Raw genomic sequence first — 21,633 nt, 5'->3', positions numbered from 1 at the left:
GCTGCCGCATAACATTCCCGACACCTTCAGCCGCCCACGAAACCAACCGCGCACATGCGCGAAGGGCATCTTTTACCTCAGGGCCGCCGTTTCCCGACACGCCCCACAGTGCCCTGATTGGGCTTTCCTGTTCCAAAATCCCGCCCAGCGTCCAAAGAGGCTCCTCCCCCTCCGCGCCAACCGCCCGCGCTCCAGGTTTCCCAATTGGCCAATCCGCGCTCGCGCTGCAGCTCCGCCTCCTTCTCCGCCACGCCCCTCTCCGAGGACCACTCCGCGTCGCCGTTAGCTTTGACGTGGCCCACCCGCCCCTCTCCTCCCTGCCCAAACGACAGGCTTTTTCCATCTAGAAGACAGCCAATGAGCTCTCCTTCTTACGTCGCCATGAGCCCCGCCTCTTTCTCACCTCATCAAAGAATTGGCGCAGACTTAAGCCTGCGTGTCCTGCCGCAGACCAATCCCTGCCCGCCTCTCTCTGTCTTTCCTAGGAACCTCATCTCTATCGTTCCTCAGATGAGACCCACGTACGGTACTTAAAAGTATTTAAATCCCTCCCTATTCGGGCCGCTCTACCTCTATGCCCCACAGAACCTCTTTCGTCTCGCGGAGGCGAGGCCCAATCACAGCGTCCGTTTCCTTTCTTGGTCCCGCCCTCCCCTACGGCAAGCCGCTTCCGGCGGAAGTGAGGCGCAGTGTTCCAGGAATAACCTGACGTGGGTGAGGAAGTCGGGCTGGTTCCCCGGCGTCTTCGACCCCGCTACCCCCCCGGTCTCCCCCTTTTCCCCCGGGGCGCGGCCCCGAGACCCCCGATCCCGCCATGCTCGACTTCTTCACCATCTTCAGCAAGGGCGGCCTGGTGCTGTGGTGCTTCCAAGGCGTGCGCGGCCCCGCGGCGGCCTGCACGGCGCCTGTGAACGCGCTGATCCGCTCGGTCCTGCTCCAGGTGAGACCTCCTCACACGCCTCTCCCCCCCCCCCTCCGCACACGCCTTCCCTCGCTTCTCTACTTAAACCATTACAACTGCTTAAGTGTTTATAAACTGCCTTCCCCCACTCCCCCAAAGTTTGTTTTGAGACATTTCTTTTATTTATTCTTTTTATTTATTTATTACATTTCTATCCTGGCATTTTTCCTCCAAGGAGCCCAAGGCAGCGCACATAATCCTCTTTACCTCCATTTTATTCTCACAACAACAACAACAACCCTGTGAGGTAGTGTTGGATTTGTGAACAACTAGGGAAGATGAATTACACACAAGCCTCTGGTAGCATGTGTGTAATTCATTTTTAAAACCCAGTCAGCTGCCCATCCTGTGTTTACTTTTGAGGTCCAATAGGTTAGGGGCACAGGGACTGGAAGTAATTTATTACCTACATCTTTCTTCCCTAGTTGTTCACAAATCCAACAGTTTGTTGGGCTGAGAGTTCATGACTGGCCCAAAGTCACCCTTTGAGCTCCCATGGCCGAGGGGGTACTGGAACCCGGATCTCCTGACTCCCAGCCCAAGACTTTAGCCACTATGCCATCACTCGCTTTTCTCACCCATATTGGAAATGCCGTTCCATAATTTTTGTGAACCGTCCAGAGAGCTTCGGCTATTGGGCGGTATAAAAATGTAGTAAATAAATAAATAATCTTGGAACTTTAAGGCTATAAAATAATCTTTTTGGGAAGTTATTTAGATGCTGAGATTTATTATCTTACATGTCTGAAATTCAGAGATGCGGTCACAGTTTAATTTTGAGCAGTTAAATTTATTCATTGGGTTGTCAGCTCTGTAAAACCACTCTAAAAAAAAAAACTTGTTCCCATGGTGGCTTATTCTGTAATAGCAAGTGTTGTGCTTTTGACCTATGCACTGTAAGAAGTGCAGAAAGGAGCAACTAAAATGATCGAGGGGATGGAGCATCTCCCTTATGAGGGAACAGCTGAGTTTATTTATATTGGAAAAACAGGAGGCTAAGGGGAGACGTGACAGACGTGTACAAAATTATGCATGATGTGGAGAACATGGATAGGGAGACATTTTCTCCCTCTCATGTAATACTAGAAACTGGGATTCCATTAATCTGAACGGTGGAATATTCAGGACAGACAAAAGGAAGGACTTCTTCACGCAGATATCTGTAGAGGATGACTCCCTGTTGAATTGCCAGCCAAACATGAAAACTCCTGTTTCTTATTTTAGCAGGTTTTCTGTTCTTTAGTGTCAGCTTCTTATTTCAGATAATTGCAGGTGCATTAGATTTACTCACTTGCTCTGTATCCATGGATGCAACTGCTATTTTTCAAGGTCCTTAGATGGGTGCTTTCATTAGCCGGTACAAAGAGCAGTTCCATTTTCTATAGCCTCATGGACTACAATAGGCAACATATAAAAGTCAGGAAATAATATGTAAAGGCAGAAGACCATGAAAGAAAAGCATATCCTCTCTTGCATTCTTTCTGTTTCTTGGTGCCTTCACCTTCCGCTGCCATTAAAACTTAACTGTTCCCATATGTAACAAGTAACTTACTTGTTTCCGTATACTAACTGAAATGGTGTCAAATTGTCTGAAATTGTATAATTCACTTTCTTACGATGAACTTCTCTCTGGATTCCCCATTAAATACAAGTGTTTCGAGCGGCCGGATTAGCTGATAGTTCACCTAGATCTTGCATCATCTCCTAATTGGGACATTTTGATCCTTAGTCATGGTTCACAGTGTGAACCTTAAGATCCTAAACAGGCAATAAGAGCTGTCTTATTTAGGGCAGATTAATGGCTCATTATTCTGCTTTGGGATTATGTCTGCACTGTATGCTTCCAAATAAGTAGTGTGGTTAAACAGGGTTCTTGGTTTCTTCTCACAGACTTTCATCTTAAACAAAGCTACATTTTTTATGAACTGAGCATGAAGTTGCATGACTTGTATCTGTATTTTAGCCATAATTTGTCTACCTTCTAAATGTTCAGTTATATATCATTACTCACCCTGAGCTCTGCTGTTGCTATGATCCAGAGATTAAATGTGTGCTTATAAATGCTTTAAAAATTCAGTAAGAATGCCTGTGTTCTTTTGTCTGACACTAAAAGATAAATAGCTCTTAACATCAGTTGTGCTTTTATTGATGTTTATTTTATTGCCAATGTGCATATGTTTACAATCAGCACCATCCTATTGCTTTTTCTTTCTATATAAGAAAAGGATTTGAGGCTGAAAGGTGGTAATTTGGCTAAGGCTGCTCTGTGTTTCAGGCAGATAATATTTGAGTCCAGGTCCTTTAGATCACAGGCAAAACACTTTTATTGTTAGACCACTCTATTTCCTTTATGCTTCTGTATTTAGAAGACTTTTCTCAGCAGAAAGGTGATACGTTTTCCACTCCTCTCTGCCACGTGGTGCCATATGGTTCTGCATTGTCAAAGAATAGTTCTGTATTTCAGAAAGCCTCTTTGCGGATTCTATGGCAGTATTATCCTTTTGCGTTTCCTAGGATAGGTCATGCCGACAGTTTCCACATCTGTGCTAATGAGTGGGTGCTCAGAATTGCCTTTGGTGTGCGCCATGCAGGTGTCGTAATCTTGTTCCATGTAGCTTGCGGGGAAGCAAGCAAAGGAAGAAGTTTCATTTTATCAGAGAACTTTAGGGAGAAATCAGAAGTTTACGATAGGGATTCTTGGGTGGGAGGTACAATTAAATTTGTTCTCCACAGTGGAATGGGAGTTACAGAAAAGTCCTGTGCTGCTCCAGTTCATTTCAGTTAAAGACTCTCCCATTGGATTGCAATCGAGTGCAGGACTTGGTCACCTCCAAATCTACTTCCTTTGGTGAAGGTGTTTTATTTGCCTCTTTGCTTTTGCTTGTTCATGAAGGCACAACAGTGATAGGTGGTTAGATGACACTGTAACTATTAGATTGAGGCAGACTAATGGTTCAGGTAGACTATAATAATTGGTCTTGATTTTGCCCAAGCTCTCCAGGATCTTGGGCAAAAATCTTGATTGGGCTTTCCACTGGAGGCCATTTAACTAGAAATGGTTGAGATGGAACATTCCTTGATCCCGGTCTGATTTCTGTAGGAGCAGGCTGATGTCCGTTGTGTCACTCCTAAGAAATCAGGGTGGTTCACAGACATTGTACTAACCCTACCTAATCGGTTCTGCCAACAAAAGTAGGGCTACAGGATATGAATGTAGATAATCTCCAACAATACGTTGGCTACTGATCCTGGACAGCCAGAAGTCTGAAACAACATTGCGGTGGAAATCCATGTTGTATAAATTGCAGTTTAGCAGTTAACAGCGGCCTGAATTGTATGTCCTGAAACAATAGATGCCCATAAATAGGCTTGGGAGTGGGGGATCTAAAGTGCCTGGTTGCACAGGCACTTGAAGATTGCAGCTGCCTCCTAGTATTTGAAATGTGTGTTTTTCTTCCACCACCACCCTCTCCTGGAAAGCGATAGCAGTAACCAAGCCCCAAAATCCATCTCAATGACTCCTGCAATACAGACCTTTGGGCTCTACTGTGAATCCTGCTAATGCATTTTTCCCTCTTGTTCCAGGAGCGAGGTGGCAATAACTCTTTCAACCATGAAGCCCTTACGTTAAAATACAAGCTGGACAATCAATTTGAACTTGTCTTTGTGGTAAGTGAGCTGCTATGTATGAGAAGTATTTCAAGTGGGTGGAAAATGCTCTGTAGCAAATTAAATTACGTTCTGAAAGAGAGAACTTTCCCCTTCCCATTGATGTATTGTTGCTGAGGTTGTCCCATAAGTTTTCTGTGATTTAGAACTCTCTAAACAGATCTGAGCTGCTTACTCAATCTTGCATTACAGATCATCATGATGGCAACATCTCAGGAATGCTCCCTTGTGTTCGGTTTGTTAACCTGTTTCGAAAGAGCTACTAGACTTCAAAAAAAGATGTATTTTTAACTAATTAATGGCCGCTTTTACATATAACGATAAACCAAAAGTTCTGGTGGAGTCAGGCTATGTGCTAGTGTATGCACCTTGTTTGTTCACTTCAGCAGGTAAAGAAACAAGTAGGCGTAGCTACATATGTCTGAACCTAGGATTAAGGTTAAGTGTTCTAAAATAAGTGAAGTTCGTAAGCCAGCTTTAAACTAGGGTTTGTTGTTGTCTTACAAATCCTGGCTTGCTTAACTGCACTTAACCATACCAGCAGCTTCAGATGTCACCCAAACCTATTCCTTCCTGCTTGGTTTACCACTCATGCAAAGTGGGGAGGGAGCAGACCTGTGCGCTAGCAAGCAGCTTGTGGCCAGAATTCTTTACATATAGTTGCATGTGAACACTCAGAATATGTGGTGGTTTTGGGCTCTCATGATAACGATGCTTGTTCTTTTTGCAGGTTGGATTTCAGAAAATTTTGACTTTAACCTATGTGGATAAGTTGATAGACGATGTCCATAAGGAGTTCAGAGACAAATATCGAAATGAGTTTCAGCAGAAGGGAAGTCTTGGAATTCTCAATGGCACTTTTGATTTTAAAGAAGAATTTTTACATCTCCTACGGTAACGGAAGAATCCCCTTCATCAGTAGTAAAGCCGCACAGTTTTTCCTGTTTGTTGTCCTGTGCTATATATCTTGGAACTACTGGAGGGCGGAGGGTAGTGGTGGGGAGACCTTGGCTCAATAGGTATTGCACAATTTTGTCAATGGAGGTGGGCAGAAAGGACTTGTGCCCTTGGTAGGAATTGGTTGTGTGACGTTTGCTTTTCCTAGTTCTTTTTAATCTTCAGAACAGATTGTGTGTCTCCCCCCCTCCCCCAATCCCACTTCTGGATGGAGTTGCAGTGCAAGCAGGGAACATTTTGGGGGGAAATTATCCTTGCCCCCACCTACAAAGCTGCATTTTAGGATTTTTGCCAAAAACGATTAAAACTAAGCCAGGCACCATTGGTGTTCCTAGTGTAGCCTAGCATGATTTATTGCACCCTTTCTGGTTCAGAGCTTGCTGGGACACTGGTGGTCAAGTGCATGCCACTATCACCCCTGACTTTCAGGGACTAGTGCCGCAATAGGGCGGGATACAAATGTTTTAAATAAATAATAAATCACAGATGTAAGAGGTGACTCTTCAGCCATTTGGAATAGTTTTCTTTTTTGTAAGTGTGTCCTCATGTGGTCAGCTTATTTTTTTTTAGGAAAAAGGATCATGTCAGTGACTTTGGAAGATTAGAAGATATGAATCTTGGCATGTACTATGAAACAAGTCTATCAAAACCAGATTTTTTAAAAAAGCTAAAAGTAAACTCTTCCTGGGCAGCTAGTTTCCCTAGAAGACAGCAAGAGGTGCAATCTTGCTCAGACAAGACTCTTGGCCCTTGAAGAGGATTTTGGCCACATTCAGGATAAGAACAACAAACGATCGCTTATTACACAAATGTGCCATGACAATATTTGGGTTTTAATGCCCTTCCCTCGAGGTGCATGAGGATGACATTTGAAACTTCTGCTTGTGATGTATAACAAACAGTGCTTTCTCATTTTGAGTGACATAGTTAAGAAACGAGGCCATCAGTCAGGATCAAACTAGTCTGATATTCTTCTTGGTTAACAATTGTTTGCGCTAACCACAGTTTGCTGTATTTGAATGAACAGGATACTGTGGCTTGCTATGAACCGCAAATGGAGGCTTCAAATGTCCCCTCATATGCAAAGGGGACTAACAGTGTTACATTGATGATGATGATGATTTGTATCCCGTTGTTTACTCTGAACAGTCTTTGTTTACTTGTCTTTGTATCCTTTTTTTAAAAAACAACAACACCAACTGCTGAGGTCCAGATTAGTGGATCCATCCACGGTTTCAGGACAGTTATTTTGTTTATGTTTTTTCATAATGCATTTAAATCTGGCCCTTTGTAAGACAAATTCACAGACAGACCTCAACAGTCCCCATATGGCAACATTGTCATAGAGTGAGTTTGTATTCGATTTTGAAAAAGACAAGTTCAGGCGGCAGCCATGTAGGTCAAGATCAAGTCTTCAACTCAACCAGTAGAAGGAAGCTAGGGAAGGAGGTTCCATGCCAGAAAACGTGACGCTTTGTGTGTGTTGGTTAACAAGCACGGTAGTGTGACGGTTTCCTCTTCGCAAACAGGGACGCAGAGGAGAGCAGTAAAGTCAAAGCTCCTGCTGCCATGAAGACGTTTGAACAGTCAGAAAAGTCCAAAAAAAGTGTGAAGTCGATGATAGAAACTCGAGGGGAGAAACCAAAAGAGAAAACTAAGAATAAGAAAAACAAAGGTTCCAAAAAAGAAGGTGAGACTCGGATAACCTGTCAGGGGCTGCATGCCAGCTGTGAGTGGGGCTGGAGCCAAAATGGGTGGAACTCACTGCTTTCTCTCTCACCCCTTTCTCTCTCTCTCTCTCTCTCTCTCTCTCTCTCTCTCTCTCTCTCTCTCTCTCACACCCCCTTCTCTCTCTCCTTCCCCATCCAGAAAGCTGCTAGGGAAGAGGCAGATTTCTTTTGCCAAAGGTTTAAACGGGTCGCTTTCAGAGGACTGCTGAAATTAGGCCGAGGGCTACAGGTTGCCCACCCCTGTCTCATAACATTGTGCCTTAATATTACCATTCTGTTTTGTTCAGCTCCAGGAGGTGAAGCAGCCCCAGTCCCCAAAGCAGCCCCAGTTGTTAAGCAGGAACCTCCTGTTGCAGCTGGGGACAGGGAGGAATTGTCCAAGGATGAGATCTTGCAGAAGAACCGGGAGGAATTCTTCAGGAAACGCATGAAAGGAGGAGAGAAATCCAAGTAAGTGCAGCCAGTGACCATGTCTGCGTGCCTTCAGACGAGCCAGAGCCGAAACCTGCCGTTTTCCTTGATCTAACGGAGCCTTCTCTTCTGCCTTCCTTAGCAAGTCCCCAAAGCAGGATGCTCAGAAGGACAAGGGAAAGAAGCCCAGAGTGTGGGATCTGGGGAACTCTAATGCCAAAGTACTTGATTATAGTAACTCCACTACCAACGGAAATGCAGACACTTGTCCTATGGAGGAGTATGATGCAGATATGGTAAGCTCCCCAATCTCTCGACATTCTGGGGGTTCTGCAGAGCTGGTGCCCCATTTCTCCCCAATTTCCTTTAGTTTGTGCAAACACAGCCCAGGCTTGTTGAAGTCACAATAAAGAAGCTGTCTGAGTCTTAGGTTGATCCTCAGCCTTTTCCTCTCCCCAATCCAGATTATCGGGGATCGCGATCATGAGCCTGGCCATCTCCGTGACCTTGAATATGAGAGTGAAGAGGAAGCTGAAGAAGAGGAAAAGGTGGCTCAGAACTCCTCCAGCACAAGGTAACTCCTCTGGGGGCCTGTCTAATCTCCCAGGGTGGAAAGTAACTCACAGACTTGTGAGTTACTGTGCCAGAAAACATGGCAGCTGCTTTTCCCCTGGGGAATCCAAACTTCAGTATCTGAACAAGAAGTAACAAACCTATGCAAATGGCTTTGCTTGGATGCTTTGCAGGTTTGCAAATCCTGACCAACCACTTCTTTATCCTTTACATTTTCTCACGCAGTGATCTGGGCTGTTCTACACATCACTGTAGAACAACTTTCCCCAACCTGGTGTCCTCCAGATATGTTGGTCTACAACCCCTATCATTCCAGCCAGCATGCCTATTGGGTTTGCTGGCTGAGGGTGATGGGAGTTGTAGTCCAGCACATCTGGAGGACACCAGGTTGGGGAAGGCTGTTCTACAGTGATGTGTAGAACAGCCCAGATCACTGCGTGAGAAAATGTAAAGGATAAAGAGGTGGTCCTTTAGGGCCACTCTTTACCATCCCGTTACTATCAGATGTTGATCAAGAGTAGGAGTGGGTACCACAAGGGCCGTATGTGGCCCCCACTGCTGCCCTGCTCCACTGCCCCACCCAGTCGGGGAAGAAATGGCAGTTTTAGCACTACAGAGTGCTAAAAATGGTCACATGTAGCTTCTTTGTAAGCCCACCCTGATGTAGAGGTTGCATGCAAACAGCTGCCATGCTGCATTTTGCAGGCCATAAAGTAATAAATTCTCGCCTCTTCTTCGCTTCACACCTCTTCAGTGAATAGAGGTCCATTAGTTACAAAAGAATGCTCTGAAGCGACCCTGTCTGGTGTCTTGCGGAAGATGAATGTGCGTGGATTTGAGCAAAATCCTTTATTTAATTGCTGCGTTTCCACCAGTGATGTTCTAACGCTGCCTTCCTGTCCCCAGTGCCAAGAAAGGCGGCCTTGGAGGCATGTTTGGGATGCTGAAAGGCCTTGTGGGCTCTAAAAGCTTAACCAGAGAGGACATGGACCCTGTCCTCGAGAAGATGAAGGATCACCTGATTAGTAAGTTTGGGTTCCTGTGGAACTAGGGTGACTTGGGGCTCTACAGGGTGTTGATGGATCATACTCCGCATGTTTCTCCAGCAGTTCCTGCTGAGTGGTGCTCATCAATGCTATGGAACGGGGGTGAGAGAACCGACCCTGCAGTTTCTGAAGGTTAAGTGGAAGGAGTAATCAACAGGGAAGGAAGGCTGGCAGCAAAATTTACAGCAGGAGTGGGCAGCTTATGGACTTCCCAGATGTTTTGGCCTACAGCTCCCATCATCTCTTGCCATCACCCGTGCTTGGTCGGGCTGATGGACATTGTAGACCAAAACATCTGGAGAGTCACATGTTGCCCACCCGTGGTTTACAGCAGCCTTCCAGGTGTGTCGAACCACAACTCCCAAAACTCCCAGCCAGAGTACCATATTGGGGGAGGGCATCAGGTTTGGGAAGGCCGGTTTATAGTGTGGCTAGTCCCTGTCATGGACTCCAAATGGGATCGTGTTCCTTCTTTGTCCTGTTTTCAGAACCTTGTTTTCTCCTTCATAGGTTAGTCAATTCGTTGTGCCATCCAGAAATGTGTACTACAAGGTGTTTTGGCTTTCCAGGCTGCCAGAATTTGCCTTTTGGCTCTCATGGCCACTCTTACAATCCAGGCATGCTGGAGGATTGGGCAAGGCCTACAGTGCTAGGCAGGCATTCTAGCCCAAAATGTCTAACTGTACACACAGGTTGATTTATTCCAAAAGCCTCTGTTTTTATTATTTTTCACAAGCCCCAGAATGCCTTGTTCATTGAGAGGGATGTAGGAACTTCAGACCTTCAGTATCAGTTTGATTAAAATGCATTTGTCTTTGCTGTTCAGACTGGGGTTTTAATAGACTTCTGAACAGCTTCAGGTATCTCTTAAAGAAGCTTTCATGCTGCTGACAATTTACAACAGAAGGGTAGAAGGACTGTCTATTGCTGGAGATTTTCTTCCCTCGGGATCTGTTGTTGTTGTTGTTTATTACGTTTTTATACCGCCCTTTAGCTGAAGCTCTCTGGACAGTTTACATAGAATAAAAACACTTAAAAACAATATACAAAAATGTTAAGTCACAAAAACATAGAATTTAAAACCACAAAAACATACAAAAACAAACCCAGGCTAATTACATATTGCTAAATGGCTGGGAGTAGAGAAAAGTCTTGGCCTGGCACCGAAAAGATAACAGTGTGCCTTCTACAGCTACTTGACCTCGCTTTCCTTCCTTTCCTTCTCATATTAATGCCCTGCTTTTGCTCTCTGGAAGTCTAAGCACCCTACCTAGAGGGCCCAGGTGTACCCACAATGACTATCTGAATTTCGGTATCCAATGATGACTAGCCGACTTTGATGGGAGGTGGGAAATTCAGAAGTTTGGGATGGATGTGAGAAAGCCAGATCCAAATCCCTCTTGAGCTGGTTTCAGAGCGTCTGTGAGCAAGTCGCTGTCAACCTCACCCACTCAATAGAGTTGTGAGCTTAAAAAGCCGTTTCACCTGCTGGAAGCAGCACTGCCATCTGAACTTGCTGTGTTTGTTTTCTCTTCCCAAAGCTAAAAACGTTGCTGCTGAGATAGCTGTCCAGCTGTGTGACTCTGTTGCAAAGAAGCTGGAAGGCAAAGTGATGGGCACCTTTACAAGTAAGTGTCCTTTCTGTTTGAGTAGCTGAACCCATACCGCGATTGGGTAACATTGCTTGCCTCGGATATATGCCCAAACAGTCATCAATTCCAGACTGAATCCTTGTTTCCCAGCAACCTAATTTAGATCGTGGCTTTTGCTGAACTTTTAAGGCCTGTTCATGCAATCCCCTATCAGGAAAGAATGTGTACAGAGTGGTGGATACACAGTACTCCACATAACCCATGAAACAGGATGCAAGGGTACCCAAGCGTACCCTACCCCATAAAAGGTCCTGAAGGATTGTGGAAGTCCAGAACAACACATGTGCAGTGTCCCATGATGCATTGTACTGTATGTCTGTTCCTGGGGGGGCGGTAGGGGCGGATGCACATGCACGGGGCCTACTATTGGTACGGGGTTCCCGAATGTTACCAGGCTGTGCCTTCATTTTACTCCAAGAATATTTTGTTGGTACCCTGTACCAATCTGTTCCTCCCTGCTTTTCACCGTAGATCCCCCTCTTGTGGAAGCAAATTCCTCACCCAGTGGGACTTGCTTCCAGCTAAATGTGTTCAGGGTCAGGGTGCAAATGTGAGTAGTTGTCGTTATTTTTTCCCCCCCAGTTACCTGTGCCAGAATGTTGTTGCTTGCTTAGTATGGTCTGTAGTTGGCATGTGTCACTTCTTACGCAGGTGGGATGGGGGAAGAAATAGCCCAAACAGGATTTGTTTGATGAGAAAGATTGGCGTCCCTGCAAGAAAGGAGGATTTAGCTCCTTGTCACCGGGACGGGGGGCATCTCTCAGCTGGATGACTTTTCTGCAGGTTCCAGCAGAGAAGGCTGAGTCTCAAGGAATGTTGGCATGATTGATTGTTGCAGGAATGCATTTTAGGCAGAGGGGTGTTTGAGTGCTCGTGAGCAGAAAAACAGGGTATGAATAAATAGCTTACTACAGCAAAAACAGTGTTTTTCCAGAAATGTGATGGCTTGCAAGAGAAAGGGTGATGAAACATCTGAGCAGGTCATGAGTCCTGTCTAGCGGACAGGTGGGGGATTGGACTTGCACAGTACAGCATGGCTTTTCATGGGTTATTTAACCCACCATGAGCCACGATGCCCACAGGCGCCACGATGCATATCCAGCCCCTGCTCAGGGGTTGTCATGTTGCACGAACTCAGGAAGTGTGGGATATGCCAACCCTCGCATAACCTGCAATTTGTTCTAGGATTATGTAAGGGTTGTTTAACCCACGCTCACCGGTTCACACAACAATGATAACCTCTGAGTAGGGGTTCAATATGCAAATTCACAATTGCACACACGGCAGCCTCTCCATTTGTTGAATAAATAACCCGTAGTAGGCTATCGTTTTGTGCCAACAAGAGTTGTGTCCAATTTTAGTCTTATTTAGAGCAGACCCATTGAAATGAATGGGACTTAAGTTAGAGCAGCATAGGATGTAATTGAACAGCCAGCTGCTGATAGGCTTAGATTAGTGGGGGTCAATGATTCCCAGAACAGGATAGGTAGGACCAAGAGCCAGAGGTAGAGAGCAGAAAGTTGAGTCCTGTCCAGAGGGGAAATGAGAAATTTCATGTTTGCAAAACAGGAAGTATTTCACTGTCCAAACCATTCTTCTCCAACTTGGTGTCCTCCAGATGTGTTGGACTACAAGTCTCATCCTTCCCAGCCAATGCCCATGAGGCCTGGGGATGATGGGGCTTGCAGTCCATCGCATCTGGAAGACATCAGGGTTGGGAAGGCTGGTCCACATGTTTCCGTCTGACCCTGTTTAGAGTGACACAGCCTGACTTCTGCAAGGCAATCAGTGCTGAGCCTCTTTGCATCGCAGTTGCCTTGGCTATGCATCCCTGAGTTTTAAGATGGGATTAGAATAGAAAGGAGGTGATTGATTGGGGGTCTCTCTCTCCGAGACTCATGGTTTGCTTCCAATTTCCCAGCGGTGACCTCAACCGTGAAGCAGGCCCTTCAAGAGTCTCTGGTGCAGATCCTACAGCCCCAGCGCCGCGTGGATGTCTTGCGTGACGTGATGGATGCCCAGCGTCACCACCGCCCTTACGTCATCACTTTCTGCGGCGTCAACGGAGTTGGGAAGTCAACCAACCTGGCCAAGGTATTTAGGAAGGCCTGTGCGTGTGCGTGAACCTGGGAAGGGAACTTGAGCCTACCTGAGGCTTGGTAATCAAGATGCCAATGTGTAGATGCTAGCATTCAAGGCAAGAGGATGTAATGGAAGGGCCCCGTCATTACTCAAGATATGTTGTGATGTAAAGCATCATGCTAGTAAAGCTTGCCCACTCTTTCCCTGTCGAAATCTAATTCTACCTAACCTATCAAGCCCTATACAGCTTGGGACCAGGCTACTTGAAAGACCATGTTCCCCCCATACAAGCCTGCCCATGTTTTAAGATCTTCGGGGCAGCCCTTCTCTCAGTCCCGCCGCCATCGGAGGCAAGTTTGGTGGGGCCTTTATTTGGCTGCTCTCAGGCCCTGGAATTCCCTGCTTAGGTAGGCCAGGTTGGCTCCCTCTTTGGTTTTCCACTGCCAGGCAAAGATATTTTTATTTAGACAGACCTTTGCCACATAATTGGGTTTGTTGCCACAGGGTTTTTTAACTGGTTGAGTGCTATTTGTTCTGTTCTGTTCTGTCTTTTTAAATTATTTGTTTCTGTGCTACGTATTAATTGAGATTCTGTTCTTAATCTGTATTTTATTATTGTTAGCCACCTTGGGCACCATTTTTGGAAGAAAGGATATAAATTCAATAAAACATACATAAGGAGGGAAGAAGTGGTAAATAAATACAGCTCATTGCATAGGTCAGCCTTTCCCAAGTGACTGCCCTCCAGATGTGTTAGTACCATATCTCCCAGAACCCTCCCCCCCAGCCAGCTCTGTGGGCTGGAGGGATTCCGGGAGTTGCACTCCCATATCTCCCAGAATCCCCCAGCCAGCTCTGTGGGCTGGAGGGATTCCGGGAGTTGCACTCCCATATCTCCCAGAATCCCCCCAGCCAGCTCTGTGGGCTGGAGGGATTCCGGGAGTTGCACTCCCATATCTCCCAGAATGCCCCCAGCCAACTCTGTGGGCTGGAGGGATTCCGGGAGTTGCACTCCCATATCTCCCAGAATGCTCCCAGCCAACTCTGTGGGCTGGAGGGATTCCGGGAGTTGCACTCGCATATCTCCCAGAATCCCCCAGCCAGCTCTGTGGGCTGGAGGGATTCCGGGAGTTGCACTCCCATATCTCCCAGAATCCCCCCAGCCAACTCTGTGGGCTGGAGGGATTCCGGGAGTTGCACTCCCATATCTCCCAGAATCCCCCCAGCCAGCTCTGTGGGCTGGAGGGATTCCGGGAGTTGCACTCCCATATCTCCCAGAATCCCCCCAGCCAGCTCTGTGGGCTGGAGGGATTCCAGGAGTTGCATTCCCATATCTCCCAGAATCCCCCAGCCAGCTCTATGGGCTGGAGGGATTCTGGGAGTTGTAGTCCCAACACATGTAGAGGGCACCTGGTAGGGGAAAGACTGGCATAGGTAGACATGACAGGCAGTGGAGGAGACAACGTTCTTGTACCCTTTCCTCAGATTTCTTTCTGGCTGATTGAAAACAAGTTCAGTGTTCTCATTGCTGCCTGCGATACGTTCCGGGCTGGAGCTGTGGAGCAGTTGCGAACGCACACGCGCCGCCTGAATGCTCTGCATCCTCCAGAGGATCACGGCGGACGCACCATGGTGCAGCTTTATGAGAAGGGATATGGGAAGGATGCGGCCGGCATTGCCATGGAAGCCATTTTGTACGGTAAGGCCTCACCCCCAACCCCCGCCATGTTCTCATCCCTTCCGCTCCCATCCAAGTCACCACCTGTTTGCAGCTGAAACGTCCCCGCTTCTTGCTCACACACACACACACACACACACACACACACGATGCCTCTCTCCCTTTCACCCTATACAAACCAGAAGTTTGAAGAAATGGCGTAAAAGGATCGTCCTCCAATCTATCTCCAATTTCTTTTCTGCTGGGGAAGGAATCCGGATTGTAGCTGTGTCTTACCTGTCACAGAAAACATCATCTGGAAAGACTCAGAACAGCCTTAAGGGTCGAATGAAGAAAAGCCTCCCTGTCTGACTTTTATTCCTGATCATAAGGGCTAGAAACACGCTCAGTTGAAGAATACAGCATTATACACAGTATTCAGCATCCTGACCAACTCAGCTATGCATTTTTTAAAAAGTGTCTAGCCCCTAAGGCTATGAAGACAGGCATGAAACCTTGTGGACAACATCTTGTGGGAATCTCAGAAGCAAGTGGGCAGTAAGCAGGAGTTTCAGCAGTAAGAGAGCGGAAATTTAATAAATCATGTAGGGTATCTCTCCCCCCCCCCCCCTTTTTGGAGAACTTCAGTTGCAGAATTTTACTTTTCCTGGTATAGGGTTGGGCAAAGAAGAGCTGTTTTTGTTTTCAGTGCAGATTGCAAACAGCTCTGAGCACTACGCTGTGATGAATCTAGTGCCATAGATGAACCGCCCAGAGAACTCCGGCTATTGGGCGGTATAGAAATGTAATAAATAAATAAATAAAATAAAATAGATCATATGCAGCGCGGGGATTCTCTTGGTTGCAAAGAGGTATGAATGGGCAAGGATACACAGGCTTCCTACCCCAATTTCCACTGGAAACCACCCCCACCCCGATCCCAGCCATATACACATTCACAAAGAACAAACTTTGGGTATTTGACTCTTCTGCAACTCACTTCAGAGGAGAAAGCAGCTGGAAATCTCAAGACGTTCCGGTTCATAACAATGGATTTGGATCCCCTTGACTCCTCCCGCTGTTCCTATATTTATTCCTTCTAACGAGCGCTTCCCCTTTTTCTCTTCCCAGCACGCAACCAAGGTTTTGATGTGGTCTTGGTGGACACGGCGGGCCGTATGCAAGACAACGCTCCCTTAATGACAGCCCTGGCTAAACTCATTGCGGTCAACACCCCCGACCTCGTCCTGTTTGTGGGCGAGGCCTTGGTGGGAAACGAGGCTGTCGATCAGCTGGTCAGTTCCTCCGCCTTACTGGTTTGAGATACGAAACACACGGGGGTGGGTGGGAAACACCCCTGCTCTTGAGGGCTGTTCCGTACGAATACAGATCTCCCCGGTAGGAGTCGTGTGGTCACACACAGCGAAGGTGTCACAGCCGGAGTGCAGGAGGCTCCTTCATTCTGAGGGCTGAACCCAATTTAAGGGAAGCTCTCGGGGGGGGGGGGGCTAAAAATCGCAACATATTTTATCTTTAAGCTCTGACTGGTAGTATCTAAGCCTTAGAAGAGGCGTTTCAACCTTTTGGAATGGGAGGGGGGACCATGCAAAAGCTGGGAAACTCTACAAACGAGAGCCAGTGTGGTGTTGGGTTAGAGTGTTGGACGGGGAGTCGGGAGGTCTGGGTTCAAGTCCCCACTCAGCCATGGAAGCCCACTGGGTGACTTCAGGCCAGTCACAGACTCTCAGCCCAACCTACCTCACAGGGTTGTTGCTTTGAGGATAAAATGGAGAGGAGGTGTATTATGTATGCCGCCTTGGTTTCCTTGGAGGAAAAAAGGTGGGATATAAACGCAATCAAATATTATCATCCATTTGAAATCCTCTCAACATTTCCCAATGCAGCTTCCAAGTTCCATACTTTTTCTAAATAAAGTCTGACCTTTTTGAGAAGGGTGGAAGAATGAGTGACTCAAGTCTTCACAGGCGTAGCGCTTCTCTACATGAGCAGTTTATTGCATGCTCATGACTGACCGCTCACGGAAGTTTGCGGGTCCTTTACCCAATGTCATCGACTGCCAGGATGTCTCCTGTGCTTTTCCCCAGAAATCTCACTTTTAAAAAATGCAGAGTGCTGAACAATGAAAGATACAAGATGAGTTAAAAGAAGGGGAGCCGGTGTGGTGTAGCGGTTAGTGTTGGACCGGGAGTCAGGAGATCTGGGTTCGTCTCCACTCGGCCATGAGAGCTCACTAGGTGACTTCAGGTCGGTCACTTACTCTCAGCCTAACCTACCTCACAGGGTTGTTGCTGTGAGGATAAAATGGAGAGGAGGAGGAGGAGGGTTATATATGCTGCCTTGGGTTCTTTGGAGGAAAAAAAGGTGGGAGATAGATGTAAAAAATAAATAGTGATGTGGAGGGGGAAAGAAAAAGCCACCTGGTTAAAATGGGGAAGGGGGGCATGCCCATCTGCAAAACCTGAGATGACCATAGGGGCACGCGCCAGGGAGTGCAGGGAATGGCCCACGTGCCCCCATGGCATGCACATTCAGTACGAATACATGTTTGCTGCAACAGAAACGGGCGGAACAGTGCTCGGAATGCTTATCACGAACATCGTGTGAAAATTCTGCCAAACCCGTTTCCTTTTCTCCTTTCGTCCCCCAGGTCAAATTTAACAAGGCCCTCGCTGATCACTCTGCGACTCAGACCCCACGCCTCATCGACGGAATAGTGCTAACCAAATTTGACACCATAGATGACAAGGTAAATGGGGGCCGGCAGGTCGGATTTGCTTAGCGGGGGAGAGGGGGGGGCTTGTTCCTTTGGGGGTCTTCTTTACTCTAAAGAAGCAAGTCGGTTTTGCGTGGCTCTGGGAGTACTAGGGTCGGTTTGTGTGGGCGGCATCTGGTGAAGGCTCAGGAATTCGAGGAGGTTTAAAGGAGGCTGTGAACAGCCCTAGACTCCTTCCGTGTCCTACATTTTTCTAGCCTCGTTGGACGTTGGTCGTCCTTTGTCCAAGAGAACAAGTGGGCCCATGCCATCAACTACAGAAACCCAAACTGCCTACTTTGCTTTTATAATTGAGCATTGAAAAGCAGCATATAACTGAAAAATAAAGCTGCAAACTAAAATGTCTTTAACAAACCTCTGCAGCTAACCAATGACCTGGTTTTGCACGTAAGAGAACTTGGGTTATTGAGCGGTACGGAAATGTAATAAATAATGAGAGCCCAGAGTATATACGTTGTTGTATCCTGTGTTGTTTCATGTGAACCCAGAACCTCGGGTTAACTATGGGTTGTTAACCACGAACAACCCAGGAAAAGAACCAATGGTTTATTGTTCGGTTGTTGTTTTGCTGTTCTCATTTACATTTATATGCCCCTCGCCATAGCCGAAGCTCTCTGGGTGGTTTACAAAGATTGTGAACAGCCCAGGTTATGAACTCCGGGTTGTTTTAGCTGGGTTATTATATGGGTTGTTTTGCCAGGGTACAGAGGCAGCGGGCATGAACGGTCTAAGAAAACAAGCACTCTACATGCTAGGACTATAAAACCTCATGGGCATTTGGCTTACAGGGAGGGAGCAGGTGAAGGAGGAGTGAAATGAACAGCCCAGAAATGGGAGGGGGGGGACCTTCGCCTCGCTCAATACTCTGGCAGACAAATCATGGGTAAACTCTGGGTAAGGCCAAAGCCCATTCTCTGGGTGGTCGTTATATGCAAAACAGGTCAATGTGTTTCAAGGTCAGCCTTCTTCAAAGTGGTGGCTTCTTGAACTACAACTCTCATAACTCCCCATCCTATGGGAGCTGTAGCCCAACACATCTGGAGGGCCCCAGAGCTTCAGCTGAAAGAACGAAAAGAATGAACTAACCGCATTCGAGTGACTGCTGGGTGCAATTTCGCTATGCCAAAGGCCTCCCTAAGCCTGCCTCCACGCTGTTTGACCATTAACGGCTGCCCACCTTTTTCTTCCTAGGTCGGTGCTGCGATCTCCATGACGTACATCACTAGTAAACCCATTGTGTTTGTGGGCACTGGACAAACCTACTCTGACCTGCGTAGCCTTAATGCCAAGGCTGTGGTTGGTGCTCTCATGAAGGCCTGACCACTAGTTAGGGCACCAAATTCCTGTCTGCAGTTGTCTCAGAATGCGCTTTCCAACGTGACCGTCTTAGAACCCTTTTCGATTTTTCTCCCTTTCTTTTTTTGGCATCGTGCAACACAGAATGGGAGGGAAGCTGGAAGGAGGAGCTGCTCTCTTGCCTTCCGGTCCTCCTCTTGGTTTCATTCGCTCACACCTTCCCCTTTTAAGTTTAGCAAGAGGCGCCCGTCCATTTTCAGTTCCGTTCCCCTTATTTGAAATGAACTACGCTTGTCCTGCTGAGTGGTTCTAAGGAGTTTGGGGCTGGGAGGGGAGGGAGAAACCTTCTCCAGCGTTCTTTGGCTGGAGCAGCTGCAAGGCCATCTCCCCCCTGTCCAAGGAACCCTCTTACCATTCTCTCGCCACTCCTGCCTGCTTGAGCCCGAGCCCAGAGCTTTCTATTGTTCATCCCCATTAGTGGGTGCCATGCAAACTTTGCCGGGGTTGCTCTGCACCCATGAACTCTGCCGTATTTAAAACTCACTCTCTCTCGGACCTGTGCAGCTGCTTCAGATTACGTTTTGGTGATGCCGAAAGCGTGGCAGCGTTTGTCTCGGCAATAGGGCTGTTTCCAGGCATCTCCGGCTGCCGATACGACGCTGCCCAGTGTCCGTTTTAAATGAATCGAGCTGCATCCCTGTGGCTTCCTTCGGGCGCAGCAGCTCCTCAAAGCTTTCAGGCCAAAACCAGAATGCAAACTGAGAGGCAGGCGGCGGAAGGCCTTCTTGGACTGTCAGCGAGGCGCTTCACACCAAAGCTCTCCAGGCCCTGTAGTGTGTGTCCCCCCACCCCCAAAAAAGTGCAGGAACCTGCAATGCTATTTCTAATCGCACCTTTGCAACGGAGGGCATCCCTTCTGCTTTCCTAATGACGTCTCTCCACCTGGTCAGAAAGCTGCTTCTCGTTGCATCTTTTTTTTTGTGTGTGTGTGTCATTTGTTTTTTTGTGGGGCTGAGTCCAGGCCAACGGTTACGACTGCTGTGCTTTTCGCTGCGACGCCATCGGGCCCTTCTTGCGTTGCGCTTGTCTGAGCGGTTTATGATGAGCACGGGCTGTCATTTTGCACAATACCCCCCCACTCAAGCTGCGCATGCAAACTTGAAGCTTGTGCTCATGGTGAACGTGGCAGACAATCCCTTTGCCATATCCCCCCCCCGTCCCCCCAAAACAGGGTCAAATCCAAACCAGGTAAAACAAACATCTGGCTACAAAAAGACTTGGTTATGTGGATTAACTTTATGCTGCTAAATGTGTCCTTATTAGACCAGGAGTTGGGTGTTTTCTGCACCCAGTGACTCTTCTCCCTTCTTACACAGAACCCAGTTCTATGATTGGGTTTGCACAGTCACCGCAGCCCAGCATGGCTTATTCAAGCCACGCTGGGTCATGGCTTTCGAATATTCAAGCCGTCAACTGTGCCTTATCATGTCGTCCAAACCCAGTGAGGATGGCTTGCTGGCATGGTTAACCAAACACCCAGGACCCCTGAGCTGTTTTATGGTTGTGGGCGGCTTGTTAACCATCCCAACAACCCACCCTTGCGAGGCTTGGGTGATGCAACAAGCTACGGTCGCAGTTTGAATCGTCAAAATGGTGACTCGCATACGCCGCAGCGCACCATGGCTTAATTAAGCCACGGTGGGTTGCTTGATCCTGCAAACTGGCCCACGAACTCTGCCTCACCTCTTGTCCTTTTTTTTCTGTCTAATCATCAGAGGTCAGAATCAAACTGTTCAACTCGAGCCTTTGCATGCGCTCCTGCCGCGCTGGCTTTTGCTTTTCCAAACCAGTCTGTGAAAAGGAATGTTCCGGTGGGGATAATACTGGTGGTCGCTTGCTGCTTTTTCTGCCCCCTCCCCTCCCCCTCTCCCTCCAGAGTGCCTCTTGATCCTGGTATAAAGTGCTATGTTGAATAATACAAAACTTTATGAAGATGTCTTGTAGCTCGGTATTGCAGATGTGCTCTAGTGCAATAAGTTGAATGCTGTCTGCTAAAAAGAAATTTATATAATAAAATTTCATTTTAAAAACCACTCCACACTTCCCCTTCGTTGCTAGCAAGAGCCAGGGTTTTAAACCATGTTCCAGAAACTCCTTGCCTTCCTTTCATTAGAGGATCTGTAGTGGCCAATAAGTCTCCCTGAAAGACAGCTACCACTTGATTCTGCCCTGAGGTCTTCCAACAGCAGAAAAGCTCTGCATAAACTTCGTGAACATCCTCCAAAGCTTCTGCAGAAGACGGGCCATGTCAAAGCATGAAAGTGACTGACCCATCCTTTGTACGTCACACTAAATCATAGTTTGAATGAATAAGCAGCGAAGAGCTATGCTTTCCCCCTCCTCGTCTGTATGCAGGCACGGGGAAGAATTTGGAGGCTTTTGCTGAGCCATGGTTTGTCATGTTATCCAGAGCAATTCTGGTTAACAATAACTATGTTAGTTTCAAACAACCCAACTCAAAGCTGGCTTGTTTAACCATGGTTCAGTTTAACCACAGTTCCAGGTCTGGACAACACAGCAAACTATGCTTAAGCAACAGCAGAAATGAAAGCTTCCAAACTGGAGGAAGAGGTAAAAAGGAACCTGAGGGTCACTTTGGCTTGTTCCTGCTCCTAAGAACTCTGCTGGGTCACACCAGAACTTTACCTAGTCCAGTGACAGGCCTTTCCCATTGTTGCTTTCCACAACTGTTATTTGCCGCTCTACCACCACTGAACTTAGAGGTATAACACAGCCATAGTTATT

The 21,633-nt window shown here is 47.2% G+C and overlaps 1 protein-coding gene across 1 annotated transcript; it reads left to right on the top strand.

Annotated features, from left to right (window-relative positions):
• The first annotated feature begins 701 nt into the window (after window positions 1-701).
• Window positions 702-20,921, top strand: SRPRA (SRP receptor subunit alpha). Its single transcript, XM_063139481.1, has 14 exons — window positions 702-940; window positions 4,547-4,630; window positions 5,361-5,524; window positions 7,117-7,277; window positions 7,605-7,767; window positions 7,871-8,024; window positions 8,193-8,302; window positions 9,208-9,326; window positions 10,889-10,975; window positions 12,921-13,093; window positions 14,567-14,780; window positions 15,870-16,033; window positions 17,407-17,505; window positions 18,724-20,921. The coding sequence occupies exons 1-14, from the start codon at window positions 815-817 to the stop codon at window positions 18,850-18,852; spliced, it is 1,947 nt and encodes a 648-aa protein (XP_062995551.1). The 5' UTR covers window positions 702-814; the 3' UTR covers window positions 18,853-20,921.
• Window positions 20,922-21,633: the final 712 nt, after the last annotated feature.

Source organism: Elgaria multicarinata, chromosome 12, assembly GCF_023053635.1.
Source record: "Elgaria multicarinata webbii isolate HBS135686 ecotype San Diego chromosome 12, rElgMul1.1.pri, whole genome shotgun sequence".
In the NCBI taxonomy this organism is placed as follows: Eukaryota; Metazoa; Chordata; class Lepidosauria; order Squamata; family Anguidae; genus Elgaria; species Elgaria multicarinata.
Note: the sequence above shows the minus strand (reverse complement) of the source record. Positions and strands in the feature narration are given on the sequence as shown.

What these genes read in the sequence shown, in the direction of transcription:
- SRPRA (XM_063139481.1), top strand. Translation starts at nt 815, where the DNA reads ATGCTCGACTTCTTCACCATCTTCAGCAAGGGCGGCCTGGTGCTGTGG. An exon ending in CAGAACTCCTCCAGCACAAG is followed by an intron (nt 8,303 to 9,207) that starts GTAACTCCTCTG and finishes TCCTGTCCCCAG; the next exon opens with TGCCAAGAAAGGCGGCCTTG. An exon ending in GATGAAGGATCACCTGATTA is followed by an intron (nt 9,327 to 10,888) that starts GTAAGTTTGGGT and finishes CTCTTCCCAAAG; the next exon opens with CTAAAAACGTTGCTGCTGAG.